The sequence below is a fragment of the Danio rerio genome, chromosome 17, assembly GCF_052040795.2.
Source record: "Danio rerio strain M-AB ecotype USA chromosome 17, GRCz13ab, whole genome shotgun sequence".
In the NCBI taxonomy this organism is placed as follows: Eukaryota; Metazoa; Chordata; class Actinopteri; order Cypriniformes; family Danionidae; genus Danio; species Danio rerio.
Window position 1 is genome coordinate 55800476 of NC_141037.1, and position 16164 is coordinate 55816639.

The window sequence follows — 16164 nt, forward strand, 5'->3', positions numbered from 1 at the left end:
AAATATTACATTAAACTAAAGCATAAGTCTGTTTTAAAACCAGAATGGTGCTTTTTCTCTCTGAATATGTGTATGTGTGTATATATATATATATATATATATATATATATATATATATATATATATATATATATATATATATAGTTGGAAGTCAGAATTATTTGCTCCCGTTTATTCCCCCTAATAATATTGACCTTAAAATGACGTTTAAAAAAATTAAAAACAGCTTTTATTCCAGCCGAAATAAAACAATTAAGACCTTCTCCAGCAGAAAAAATATTATCAGACAAACTGTGAAAATTTCTATCAGTCTACACATAAATAATAAAGCTCAGTCTAAACTTGAATCATTCAATTGAACTTCAATTTAGAAATCAAGTACAGATGCTGAAATGATGTTTAAAATGACAGTATGAATATTTTCTAAAGGTGTGTTATAGATATTACTTATCCATGCATACTTTTACTTAAAAAAATGACGTTAATAGGTCTTTAATAGGTATTTATCCAAGTGTATCTATCTGCAGACTGCAAGACAAGGGTGTAACATGAAGAGGCGTAACTTGCGGTTATCGAGCTATCATTGAACCATGCGAGATGTCACGAGACATTCTTGGCGAGATGGCGGAAACGCGTACCAGTGAACATTTCCAGCAAATGTTTTCATGGGTTTTCTCCAAATTTATCCACAACATATTTATTTGATGTATTATAATATTTGTTCATTGGTGTAGTTGTAGACGTCACGACTATGATGGTTGGGTTTAGTGTTGGAGAAGGTGTAGATGGTAATAACTGATGGGTACATCGCAATCTTGCCGACAACATAGTTTTGACGTGGGTATATCCTTATAACTTCAAGGTATGCCTCTATTTCCAGTTACCCCCCATCCCCCCCCCCCCCCCTAATGTTCTGCCCGTCTTGCAGTCAGCACTTCCTTACAAGAGCCACGTCCACATTATCTTCATGTTGGCTACAAATCTAATGAAGCGCAAGACACACAGACTCAGAACAGTGGAATATTTTATTACATAATGATTGCGCTTTACAGAACAATCAATAAATATGAATCCAATGTACTCAAAATAACTGACAGGACATATTTCTGAGGGCCGGAGATCTCCACAGCTCAGACACATGAATAGAGAGGCATGTTCAATCCTTTTTCTTGGGCATCGCTGCGTCGAACAATGTGTACACCACATAACCACTGCCTGTAGAGCGAAAGAGAGAGAAGTGAAAACACTTTTACAGATTACACACACTCACACACACACCGCAATTACACATTCAGCTTTCCCACCTTCTTTTTACACAAGACAACAGTATGACAGTGCCCTTAAAGTCCCCTAAAAATCAAGATGGAAATTTGTGAGTGTGAAATTAAAAAAAAAAATTTTTTTTTTAGATGTTAGTATCAAAATGTGATGCTACATTCACACCAGATGCGGATGAAGCATCAAGTGTGTGAAATTAACATGTTAAGTCAATGCAAATACGCGGATAGACATCCTACAGAGTGAATGAGGCGGCGCAAATGATGCAACTCGCACAAATGAAGAGGCACTAATGCCGCGTGTTGTGCGAATGAAGCAGCACGAATGACGCAACTCACGCAAATGACTCGACACCAATGGCACGACTCGCACGAATGACGCGACTTACGTAAATGACTAGGCACAAATCGCACAACTCGTGCGAATGACTCAGCTTGAATGACGAGACTCGCATGAATGCTGCGTGTTGTGCGAATGAAGCAGCACGAATGAAGCAACTCACGCGAATGACGACACAAATGACATGACTTGCACGAATGACGCGACTCATGCGAATGACTAGGCACAAATTACAAAACTTGTGCAAATGACAAGACTTGCACGAATGCCGTATTTTGTGCGAATGAAGCAGCACGAATTTCGCAACTCGCGCAAATGACTTGACACGAATGACACGACTCTGCACAAATGACTCAGCACGAATGACGAGACTCGCACGAATGCCGCGTGTTGTGCGAATGAAGCAGCACGAATGACACAACTCACGCGAATGACGACACAAGACACAAATGACATGACTTGCACGAATGACGCGACTCATGCGAATGACTAGGCACAAATTACAAAACTTGCGCGAATGATTAGAACGAATGACGAGACTCGCACGAATGCCGTATTTTGTGCGAATGAAGCAGCACGAATTTCGCAACTCACGCAAATGACGACATAAATGAAATGACTTGCACGAATGACGCGACTCATGCGAATGACTAGGCACAAATTACAAAACTAGTGCGAATGACTCAGAACGAATGACGAGACTCGCACGAATGCCATATTTTGTGCGAATGAAGCAGCTCGAATTTTGCAATTCACGCAAATGACTCGACATGAATGACACGACTCTGCACAAATGACTCAGCACGAATGACGAGACTCGCACGAATGCCGCGTGTTGTGCGAATGAAGCAGCACGAATGACGCAACTCACGCAAATGACGACAAAAATGACATGACTCGCACGAATGACGCGACTCATGCGAATGACTAGGCACAAATTACAAAACATGTGCGAATGACTCAGAACGAATGACGAGACTCGCACGAATGCCGTATTTTGTGCGAATGAAGCAGCTCGAATTTCGCAACTCACGCAAATGACTCGACATAAATGACACGACTCTGCACAAATGACTCGGCACGAATTACGAGACTCGCACGTATGCCGCGTGTTGTGCGAATGAAGCAGCACGAATGACGCAACTCGCGCAAATGACGCGACTCATGCGAATGACTAGGCACAAATTACAAAACTTGTGCGAATGACTCAGAACGAATGACGAGACTCGCACTAATGCAGTATTTTAGGCGAATGAAGCAGCACGAATTTCGCAACTCACGCAAATGACTTGACACGAATGACACGACTCTGCACAAATGACTCAGCACGAATGATGCAACTCGAAGAATGAAGCAGCGAGAGTTGAGCATTTTGCATATTTGACATGCAAATCGCTCGAGTTGGAAAATCTAAACTTCAGCAGACATTTGCTCCGGGTTAACCAATCATGAGCTTGCTCTATTAGGGGTGTGATTATGACGTAGCGCCTGTTGCTGATGTCCCGAGAGGAAATCCTCTTGGCGACACCTGACACCAGTTCATCAAACTGGCCTCGGCTCAAGCCTGGTTTATACTTCTGCGTCAAGTGATCGACGTTACCTACGGCACATGCAACTCATTCATTCTACTGCGCGCTGTTTCTGTAGCTGAGCAATAACACTTCTGAAACACTACTGTAGTGCGAATGACGATGAATAATGAGACCAGTGAAGTGTTCATGTTCCTCTGTGTCTTCGCTGGCGTTTTGTTTTTTTTGTAAGCTTTCTCAATATACAAGTGGTTCAAACTCGCTCATTTGGAGGCAGGAACCAGCGGACGTGCAACAACTTTAACCATGAACCAAAACTTTCCAACCGGAGCTTCTTTACAAGACTCCACATTTGCAAACAATCGCTCCATCGGGATCTTGGTCCCGCCCACACTCGTCAGCGCTATCAAGCTGACCAATAATAAAGTAGTTGGCGACATTGATTCAAACTACTCAGACGACCAACAACAAACAAGATGGCCGTTATATTTCAAATATTGTAAACACTGACTGTCATGTTCACACTGCACTAACAACTGCCACGCACCATACTTAACTAAATTATACTTTTCAGGTCTAAAAAGAGATTAGTGTGAAGCCTGTCTGGTGGTAAAACGCTGAACTAACACACTCTGACAGACCTGTTAGTTGGCATTCGTCAGTGTGGTGTGAATGCGTTTTGACATCTGTTATTGTAAACTTGTATTAAATTGTAACAGCAAAAATATTACATTTCTAGACATAAACAAACCGTTAAGAACCTACTATTGTAAACATTTTAGTACCGTTTCTAGTACATGTTAGAAAAACCGCTGTGATTAAATTTTTTAGCCAAATATCATAACTATGTTATGATGTGTCTCAAGAAATAACATTACAGCATTTGTAAATTAAAAATAAAGTCATTAATACTGGCAATTATTTTATCATCCATATATTTCTAAAACACAGGAACGTTGATACATTTACGCCCCATTCACAAAGTGGCTTCTGCGTCAACGCTTGACTGAGGGCGTGTCTGAAGTTGGGGCTAACGCGATCATCATAGCAGCATTAGCCAATAAAATTCAGTCAGCAATAGGCCACTGTCTAGCTGGTGTATTTTCTTACAGCGATCTGATTGGCTGACGTTTCTGTCAGCGCTTGAAAAGTTGAGCTAGTCCCAACTTCTGCAGCGAGCAATGCTTGGCATCATCACCCATTTAAGTGAAAGTGAACAGCATGCGCTCTGGTGTGACACTATATACTAATTTTAAATCAGTTGTAAATTATCTAAAGGACCCAGTTCAACATGTGACTGAAAGCCCCTGTGAAACCCATGAACTGCACCTGTTCAGTTTATTTTATAAATTAAATTATACAAGATCACAGTTTTTAAATTACAAAAATGTATATTATAGTTAAAAATGTAAAATTTTAAGTGGTAAAAAACAAAAACAATGTACACTGTAAAAACATAATGGTTGCCTTAAATTTTTAAGTTGAATCAAATTAATCTTATGAGTAATTTGAAATTTATTATATTAAATAATAAATTATTATTTATAATTTATAATATTTAAATTTGTTATATTAAATAATTTATTATATTAGATTAAATTGACTTATTTGCCTGTATATCTCATAAAATTAAGTTGGCACATGATTAACTTAGTTTAATAAGTAAAAATTACCTAAAAGCATATACGACTAAGTATAACCAATGTATGACCAAAAAAGCAGAATCCAATAATCTAATCTGAGATTCAAACAAATCAAACACACATGGAGTTTTAAAGGGGACCTGTTATGCTAGTCACTTTTATAAAGGGTTTAAACACAGTAGTGTGGCCACAGTGTGTGAATATAGCCAGCATCTAATAGTTAAATGTATTAATTCTATTTTTATAATCACACTTGATAAAACCAGTCTGCAGAAACACTTTGATTGACATTCTCCCTTTGTACATGTCATCAGAGGTGGAAAGCCCCGCCCATTCGAGACTATCTCACCCTCATTAGAATAAACAGCCCTGAGTGAGAAGCAGCAGTCTGCCATTCCAACTTTCACACTGTACCTGCAGAAGATCATTCTTAAAAGAGGGCTGAGAGTACAACCTCATTTGAATTTAAAGTGACAGTCACCAAAATGGCACAATTTAGGATTAAAGGGGTGGTTTAAAAGAGTTAGAAACATTATTTGTGTGGTATTCTGAGCTGAAACTTCACATACACACTGTAGGAACATCAGAGACTTATTTTACATCTTGTAAAACAAAACAAAAAGATGTATAACCCTTTAACATAAAGCAAACAGAGTGTAACGGTTTAAATGAAATTCCAGATTGACAAAAAAAAAAAAAAAAAGACAGAGGAAACTCAAGTGAATGGCAAAACAACTTACCAAAGATAGTAAGGGCCATTGTTAGCCTGTACAAGAGGCCATCTGTAAGCCCCCCCTTCAGATGAACTGGTAAGTCATTGTCTTCCTGAAACAAACACAAACAGCATATTAACATCGGATGTTTCAGCACTTTCACACACTTTGGGGGGCCACAAGTTTAAAGGAACAGTCTCCTTTTTTTTAATAGGCTCATTTTACAACTCCCCTACAGTTAAACAGTTGAGTTTTACCATTCCTAAATCCATTTGGCCAATGTCCAGTTCTGGCAGAAGCACTTTTAGCCTAGCTTAGGATAGATCATTAAATCAGATCAGACCAAACTTTTTTCAGCAAGTACCACCTCAGAAAAAAATTGTCTCTCCGAGTACCACCATAATGATCCGTATTGAAATACAGTAGCGTAGCAGGCCTAATTAAGCAGCTACAGCTCTGCACAGTTCAAAAACAAGGCAGATAAATTACTATTATTATTATGAATATGTATTATTGTCAGCCACTTTAAACATTATAAATAGTTTAAACATTAACACTGCACTCTACTTACAGATAAAAAAAAAGTTTAAATTAAAATGTGTTTTTAAGAGTTATTTAAAAATGGCACTGTTCTTAAAAATAAAACTGCTGTACTTTTAAAGTATTAACAAATAGTAACAAATAGTAATAGAACTGTTCATTAAAACCTGGAAATGTTGCTTGGACCTCATAAATATAGCCAATAAATGTTGAAATATACGTTGCATGTATATATGACTGATTTGTATATCTTTGAAATCTAAACATTAACTTGTATTTTAAATAGATGATTAGGATTTACATATTTAAATTAGAAATTCGATCTGCATGCTGCGTTTTAAGAGTAAGCTGAAAAGCGAGTCATTAAACCATACCGGTCAACATTGGGATATAAAAATACGGGATACACCCTAACAACTGTTACAAATATGAGGAGGAGATTAGCTTTGAATGATAGAACACATAACAAACATTATACAAATAAAAATAAATGATTTAGCTTATTAAAATCAATTTACTGATCACATCGGTGTTATCATATGCGTCAAAGGGTTAAAAGTGTGGTCATTGTTTTACTTTAATTATTCAGCGATTACCTAACGTACCACTAGAAGAAAGCCTCCGTACCACTAGTGGTCTGCGTACCCCAGTTTGAGAACCACTGGATTAAACCATTAGCATCCAGCTACTCAATAAAATTCAATAAAAAAGTAAGAGTATAAATAATTTTCATATTTAAAGTTTAACTCTACTGTGGTTATATCATGTTCTGAGACTAACAAAAATGTAAAATTAACTATTTTCCAGGCCAACAGGAACTATTCATTCTGCCGTAATAATCAAGGAACGGTTTAAACCATGGCTACAGATTTATGTTAAGGACTATTTTTAGGCACTGTGTAATATCATTGCTCCTGCTGTAGCCATAATAGGACAACAAAAGCTCCTTGATTGAAATGATCATCTCTTTGCTCATTTTTGAGCAAAATGCTAATGATCTAATCCGATTCAATGATCTTTAGGTGCATCCCAAATCGCATACTTATGCACTATTTAACGCCAGTTTGTAGTATAGATTGTGTAAGTAGTGCGTTCACACTGAAAACTCTAAAAAAATAAAATAAAATAATAATTGCTCACATAGTGAAAGGGGCGGAGTTATCTGGCGCAAATGTGGGATAACTTAATTTTTTTTTTTGGATGGGGAAAGCAAAATTCTCCTATGAGTGATTATAGCGCCTCCCGATGGTGAATATAGTCATAGCAAAATATTTTTACTATACTCATGGCAAAAATTATTTGGTTCTTCAATCATTTATTTCACTAATTTGACAACCGTCAAACGTCAGACCCTAAGATCAGCTGGATGGATTCATAAATAATAAAAATCAAATGCGTAACTGTAGAAGAGTTGTAAAATGAGCCTGTTTTCATTTGTGCTCCTTTAAAAAGACTTTAATACAAGTACTCAAACATTGTAAACTATAAGTTTCTAGAAAAGGCTAGCTTTGATCGATTCTACTCCTGTAGGCAAAACCACAAAGAGACTGAACAATCAAGATTGATGGCAGTCAATTCAAGGAAAGGAGAAATAAAACATTTTGTTTGTAATTATAATTTAAGAGCAAAATAAAACAGCCACCCAACAATTCAGCGGCAGACTGCCATAAGCAGAATGTGCCAGCAACAAAGCCAGTGATAACCGCAGTTACAGAATAAGTGAAGCTTTACACTACTTGTTTAATCGGACGCTTTGTTCTATTTCAGCAACACATGCATTGATTAGTAATTACAGCCTACTAATACAAGTGAATCTTATTAGCGAATCATTGCGTACTTATCTGCTTATCCACAATACCAGTCCAGAACCTGGGAACAAATTGCAGTCTTAACTTTAACCATTAGCGACTAACAAATGAGGACAGAAAAGTGCAGTAACTCAACATTTAGGGTTTGGCTAAATGTTTGATAGAGGGAAAATTGGTTTCATATTCAAATATTCAGACATTCTCCTTAATAATATAATTTCAGAAAAGTATTCTTTGCCAATTCTAAATAGGGAAATCACATTAGCAGCCAATGACTATGAAAGTACAACCTTGTTCACAGTGAATTAGATAGTGTTAATGTTGTTTAGAAGTCATACGCGCATGCTAATTCCGATCGAATATTCAAAGTAACATGGTAAACAAAATAGAGACTGCTAAATAAACGAATGAATATAAAACCAACTTTACCTCCATAAATGTCTGGTCGGATTGGATCAGATAGAGGTAAAGTTGTTTATATTCACATATTCGTCCATTTAGCAGTCTCTATTTTGTTTTCAATGTCCTAGAGCAGCACGATTTTGGCAAAAATGAGAATCGTAATTTTTTTTTGCTTAAAATAAAGATCACGATTCTCTCGCGATTCTGTAGATGTAAAATAAAGCTTAATATGAGATTTTAGTTTTTTTTTCTCTCAAACATATGGTAAAACAACAATATTAATATTATGTGCAGGTCTACTGGTTTCTATAAATAATCATATTCTACTTATAATAATTCTGATGTTGAATTATGTTTGAGATATTGGCCTATGCTTGCAATCAGACATTGAGAACATTATTAGAACATTTAATTCACTGGTAAAATCAACAATATATAGGCTAGAGTAGTTATACTGACACTGTAAACATTTATTTTCATGCACAGCTGTGTGTTCGCTATGAAAGAAAAAACATATCAAATGGTTGTCGCAGTCATGACTCTAAAATGCGATATGATTATGATGTGCTCGCTTTCGGTTTCATTTTCACTGTTAAGTGCTGTTCATACTTCACGCGCGGCTCTCAAACAATCCCTCTGTGCCACAAACTGAATATTATTTACAACTTTATTACCTGTTACTCACAGCATAAGCAGGTTCTGTTCTGTAAAGTAGACGTGTGCGCGTCTATCATTAACTAGAGCGCGCGCTCCCGCACAGTCAGCAGCTCACGTGACGTGTGATTTCCCGGCCGCGAATACATCATTATATAAAGACGAATTACATTTTTGGGTGAATTATACCTTGTAATTACAGTATGTGACTCTTTTAACATCATTTGGAGGTGTCTATGTCGCTGAGCAACATATGTGAAACAATGAAAAGACTCGTGCAGCCGCCTTTGCTTCTCTCCTGAACTTGAAAATATGATTGGCAGAATCGTAGAAATGCTGGATTAAGATTGTCTAGGGCACAGGTGTCAAACTCAGTTCCAAAAGGGCTGCAGCTCTGCAGTTTAGTTCCAACCCTAATTAAACACACCTGATCAAACTGAGTCCTTCAGGCTTGTTTGAAACCTACAGGTAAGTGTGTTGGAGCAGGGTTGGAACTAAACTGTGCAGGGGTTCGGCCCTCCAGGAATTGAGTTTAACACCCCTGGTCTAGGGGGTCGAATTGAGATCGCGATCTTTTTTCAATAAATTGTGCAGCTCTACCATGTCCCTATTTAGAATTGGCAAAAAATACTTTTCTAAAATTATATTATTAAGGAGAATGTGTGAATATTAGGGATGTAACGGTATCAGAATTTCACGGTACGGTAATACCTCGGTATGAATGTCACGGTACGGTATTTATTGAATCATTTACAGGAAAAAACAAAACTTATGAAAATACTCCAAAAAAGTGCCAAAAGTGTCAATGACATACAAATTAGCCATCTATCTGTAAGCTTTGAAACAGGAACTTCAATTTTAATAACAAAAAAATATTAAACCATGTAAAAAATTAAGTTTCAATTTAGTATTGTTGAAAACTCATCACATTCAACATTTAATCACTCACTCACTTAGATAGAGATGGGTTTAAAGGAAAATTATCATATAAATATAATCTGGTAAAAGCTGGTATCTCTGGGTATTTACAATGTCCCCTGCAACAGAAAAAACCCCTCTCATTTGGGACTGAGGTTTCTGGGACAAGAGAGATATGACTTGGCCCAGGTTGTTAGCAATGGGGAACGTTGTGCATTGTCTTTCCCCCACTTGAGAGGACAAACCATGAGTGAGATAGAGATCTCATGTCTGCATCAATCTGAAAAGTGTGCTGTGTTTCTGCAGTCCCCATGACTGATTAGTCGTATTCCCCAACTTGCAGGCACGTGCACACACAGGGCTCAACCTGTGCAGTGCACATGCCCTTTTTAGTCTTGGATAGAAAGTTCCCTTCCAAAATGATCAAAAGTGCCCCCGCGACGCGACATACTCTCCGTCCCCGCTTTACAGTACGCGCGCGACAACACCACTATTCAGTACGTGCGCGGCGACAACACCCGCTTTAGGGTTTTCCAGCTCTTTTTGATCCCCGCTTCTAGCAGCACACTCCATTTCCGCATTACTGGATCTGTAGCGACAACAGACCGCAAGGGATTATGGCCAAGCTTGGGCTGATGGGAATTGTAGTTTCCGCTACCTCCCGTTCGCTTCATTCGCCTGAGCAAATTTTCTCAGAAGACCTATAGTTTTACCGAGTCATGCGACTTCGGTAATATCGAAAAAAATTAATATTGCGGTATGACGGTATTAACAATACCGTTACATCCCTAGTGAATATCCAAATTAAAAAAACAACTTTAGCTCTATTTGGATCAGATCTGGTCGAGGGCACTAACCTGAAACAACTTCTGCTTGTTAGGGACTTTGTTCTCCAGCTGTCTGCGTGCACTACTGGATATGGTCCGCCTGGAGACCTGCTGCAGCGTCTGGAAAACACATTTTGAAGCATTTCATTAAAAACAAATACGAATGCTTAATGTTTATACAGATATGGAAAAAAGCCATTTGAAAATGCTCAGTTTCTCTGGATATTTGGATGACTACAGACCCTGGTTGTTAATTCTGATCCTATGACTGTACATTATCTTAGAAAATGATTCTTATTTGATGTCTGCATTTACGCATTTTTCATAGGTCTGATAACATTTCTTCTAGGCATGCATGATATACTGTAACTGTGGTCATATCAGATGATAAATGCAAACTTTTAACATTGTAGTTATCAGTTGTTTGTTTATTTATTGCCATATCAGCAATCCTCATTACAAGCATAAAAACACTATTTATAGTTATCACTCCAATTATAAATATAGGTCATAACTTCAAGCTGATTAATTTGTATTATTTACAATAGATGAACTACTTGCTTCCTGCAAAATATATTTAAATTAATATCCTAATTATTGATAGATCAGCAACTTATGGCTGTTTTGTCGCAAGGTAAATATAGATAAAAACATTACATCATTTATAGTTATTACTTTAACGTTTTATGGTTTAACTTCTAGCTAAAAAGTTAGACCTATATATTGTCTATCATTCCCCAAATATAAAGCATTGTCAGTTATCCGTCTAAACCGAAATTTCTACTAAATGTAAAATAAAAAGATTTGTCATCTACTACGGTTTAAAATTCATTTATTTACTACAGCTCCAGCACACTTGACGTTAAAAAAACACACAAATAAAAACACACAAACAAATTGAGAAAAACATGTTTTTTAAGTTAACACACACAAACCTGGAAATTCTCAACACACATGAAAATACAGAAACGCACTGCAAATAGCAAAAACCACAACAAAGACCCCAAGGTGATGAAACAGACTGCCTCCTGTTTAGAGTTCACCGATCATACGGTTTTTTGCTGTTTGTAAAAACAGTAATATACATACATTATATATTATGGCATATATATATATATATATATATATATATATATATATATATATATATATATATATATATATATATATATATATATATATATATATATATATATATATATATAATATAATATATATATATATATATATATATATATATATATATATTATATTATATATATATATATATATATTATATATATATATATATATATATATATATATATATATATATATATATATATATATATATATATATATATATATATATATATATATATATAATATATATATATATATATATATATATATATATATATATATATATATATATATATATATATATATATATATATATATATATATATATATATATATAATATATATATATATATATAATATATATATATATATATATTTTATTATATATATATATATATATATATAATTTATTATTTACACATACATATATATATATATATATATATATATATATATATATATATATATATATATATATATATATATATATACATACATAATAAAATTATATATATATATAATGTATTTTTTTTTTTTTTTTTTTACAATAACAACGTTAAAATAAACAAAAACCTCAACTCTCTGATCTTTGATAACACCACCAATTCTAAACAGAAAACAGTCACATTTGTCAATTTTTGGTGTCTCACTGTCCCAGCCTTTAGAAAACACAAAAAAATTAAGATTTTAAATAACAAAAAAAAAACATTTGTAACTCTGACTAATTGCAATTTCTGAAAACCAACATGCAAATAAATATATATATATATATATATACACACACACACAAGTAGAAAAGTATATATATATATATATAAACTCATGTTACTCACACCTAATAAATAGAGCAAATCCAAAGAAATTGGAATTTTCAAGTGGTTTTTCCCATAGCCGTATAATGACGTTGCGTTTTCATAGTCACACATGACTAAAAAGTATATATATAATTAGTATCGTCATCATCTTAAATGCATTAAACTGTTAAAAATGTATTTTTCCTCCATGGACTTTGTGTTATAAAAACTGCTGTTACTACATTTTTGAGCGGAATTTTAAAAAAGAAAACATAAAACATAAAGCATACTTTATCAAAATTACAACTCTTATGAAAGAAAAATGATAAAATCTTTAAGTAATAACAAGTGTCTATTTTAGTGAATCGCCATCATATTTTATTTATCCATATATTTCTAAAAAACACAGGAACTTGCATACATTTTTCCTGCAAACCACGTTCACTGATAAAGTTGGTTTTATATTTGGATATTCAGACTTCCTCCTTAAAACAATATAATTTCAAAAAAGTATTTTTGCCAATTGTAAATAGGGAAATCATATTAGCAGCAACAATCAAAGTACAGCATTGTTCACAGTGAATTAGATAGTGTTACTGTTGTTTAGAAGTCATACTTGCATGCTGATGATGATTTCCCAATTTAAAATTTGCAAAGAATAATTTTCTGAAATTATATTATTAAGGAGAATGTCTGAATATCCCAATATAAAACCAACTTTACCTCTATCTTGAGATGCTACTTTTAGAGGTACTATATAAAAATAAAGTTCACTATTATTAACATGATTTTCATGTTTGTAATTTGCAAAAAATACTTTTCTGAATTTATATTATAAGAATATCCCAACGTGCGAATATAAAACCAAATTGACCTTAATTAACCACAGTACTAACATTAAAAAACATAAGGCTCTCATTACTTGAGTGCATTTACTGACATGCGAACCAAGTGTGGTGAAACTAATTACATAAACGCACATATTAATCTACCACAAAGCATTTGTCGATTTATTACATAATTATTTCGGTTTTACACTAAAATACGCGGTAATAATCAATCATAAGCAGGAGGTCATTAAAGCTGCTACTGCTAGGCTAACAGTGTCCATAACAAATCTACTCTCTCTGCGTTATAATATTTACTCACTCAACCGGCTTCTCCTCACACACACAGTGGGATCACGGAGAAATATCTTAAATCTCACCCTTAAGTGCCTAAACATGGTGAAAAGTTCGTCTTTTGAGCGCAGTGATCAGGAAACCGCAGCAGCACAAGGACACTTGAAAATGTCACTTCCTTCTTCTGCTAAATCTGACGCAAAGCCATCAGCGGAAAAAGTGCGTTACCGCCGCCTGCTGGACTGAACCGCTGGAGCTCTGGTTCTTTAGAGAGTCGGTTCGTTTGAACGATTCGAAAAACCGAGCGAATTTTTACCTCATCGAGGGTGTTTAATTTAATTGTGAATATAATTGTAAATAACTTTAAAAAGCACTTTGGTTTAGCAATGTTAATATTAATAGGCTGTTTTTAATTGTACTCTTCATAAAGCTTACCGCAAAATATCACCCAAAGAGTCAAAAGTTCAGCTTTTTTTTATTTTATGATGACTATGCACTAAAAGGGTCATTGTTAGGGTTCATCTGTTATAACTGCAGCACACTGGATATTTTCTATTTGTCTCTGTAAACCCTAGAGATGGTTGTGCATGAAAATCCCAGCAGATCAGCAGTTTCTGAAATACTCAGACAGCTCGTATGGCAGACATGCCACATTCAAAAACAATTAAACCACCATTTTCATACTTGGTTTGAACTGCAGCAGATCATCTTGACCAGGGGTGACCAACTTGGTCCTAATGGGCCAGCGTCCTGCAGATTTTAGCTCCAACTTGCCTCAACACACCTGCACGAATGTTAAGCATCAAACTACAGGCCCGACAGCACAGGTCTGACAACCGATTTGAAAGATTAATCGAAAAGCTGCACAAAGTTTGAGTTTTTAATTCAGTCATTTTGACGATCGCCGATGCACAAAAAAGGTCAGCGTTATGGTTGCAACATCTGACATAAAATAATGAAAATACAAAGTTTAAACTCAACCAAATCAAACTTCTCTCTTTAGTCCTCATGAAATCAAAATGTACAGCATTTAATTTGTTTATTAATTTATAAAGCTCAAGGAAAGCAGCGGGGTAAATAAGCGGTTTGTAACTCCTTGAGTTGTGGTGATGTGGCAGATGTAAATATTAAATGAGCAGATCAGAATGTGTGTACTCATGCGTTTGTTGTTTATTATCACACAGATGACTTTGGCCCAACAACAGACATACAAATAGACAGAACTGAGCCGGACGAAGCGTTTCTTAGCAGTCACACACACACACACACACATATATATATATCTTTTAAATATACACTGCACAGAACAAGTTTTTCAAAGAGAAACTAAAATAAAAATGTACACTTCAGCTTTCAGCATACCTATGCGCTCACAATAAAGCATTTCAAACAATACAGTAAAAAAAGATCCTTATTATGCATTAGTCACACTGTCAGAAACAATGCTTCCTTATAAACATACAAGATTCTTCAATGCCGTCTGCATTACCAGCCAAATCTGTCAAATCCCACAAAACAAGTCAGAATTATTAGCCCCTTTGTTTATTTTTCTCCCCAGTTTCTGTTTAACAGAAAGCAGATTTTTTCAACACATTTCTAATCATGATAGTTTTATGAACTCATTTCTAATAACTGATTCATTTTATCTTTGCCATGATGACAGTAAATAATATTTTACTAGATATTTTTCAAGACACTTCTATACAGCTTAAAGTGACATTTAAAGGCTTAACTAGTTTAATTAGGTTAACTAGGCAAGTTAGGGTAATTTGGCAAGTTATTGTATATTGATGGTTTGTTCTGTAGATTATAGGGGGAAAAAATTAGCTTAAAGGGGCTAATAATTTTGTCCCCAAAATGTTTTTTTTTTTTTAAATTAATAACTGCCTTCATTGTAGTCAAAATAAAGGAAATAAGACTTTCTCTAGGAGAAAAAATATTATCAGACATACAGTGAAAATGTCCTTGCTCTGTTAAAAATCATTTGGGAAATATTTAAAAGAGAAAAAAAAAGAGGGGGGGGCATATATATATATAAATATATATATATATATATATATATATATATATATATATATATATATATATATATATATATATATATATATATATATATATATAAATATATATATATATATATATAAATATTTTTTTATTATTATTAATAATATATATATATATATATATATATATATATATATATATATATATATATATATATATATATATATATATATATATATATATATATATGTATAAATACTTCCATATATACTACTTGTTAAAAGTTTTAGAGCAGTAACATTTCTTGTTTTTTTAAGTCTCTTCTGCTCACTAAACATGCATTTATTTGATCCAAAGTGCACCAAAAAAGTAAAAATTTGAAAACTGTTTGAAACACATTTGAAAATTTATTTTCTCTTTGAAAGTTATTAAATGTAAAAAATAATAAATAAAAAAACCCTGAATATTTTTT

The 16164-nt window shown here is 34.3% G+C and overlaps 1 protein-coding gene across 1 annotated transcript; it reads right to left on the reverse strand.

Moving 5' to 3' along the window:
• Positions 1 to 1007: 1007 nt before the first annotated feature.
• cox7a2a (cytochrome c oxidase subunit 7A2a) lies at positions 1008 to 13874 on the reverse strand. Its single transcript, NM_001032728.1, is given in 4 exon segments — positions 1008 to 1215; positions 5530 to 5614; positions 10682 to 10771; positions 13775 to 13874. Coding segments are annotated over 4 exon segments (252 nt in total). The 5' UTR covers positions 13793 to 13874; the 3' UTR covers positions 1008 to 1156.
• Between the last annotated feature and the right edge of the window lie 2290 nt (positions 13875 to 16164).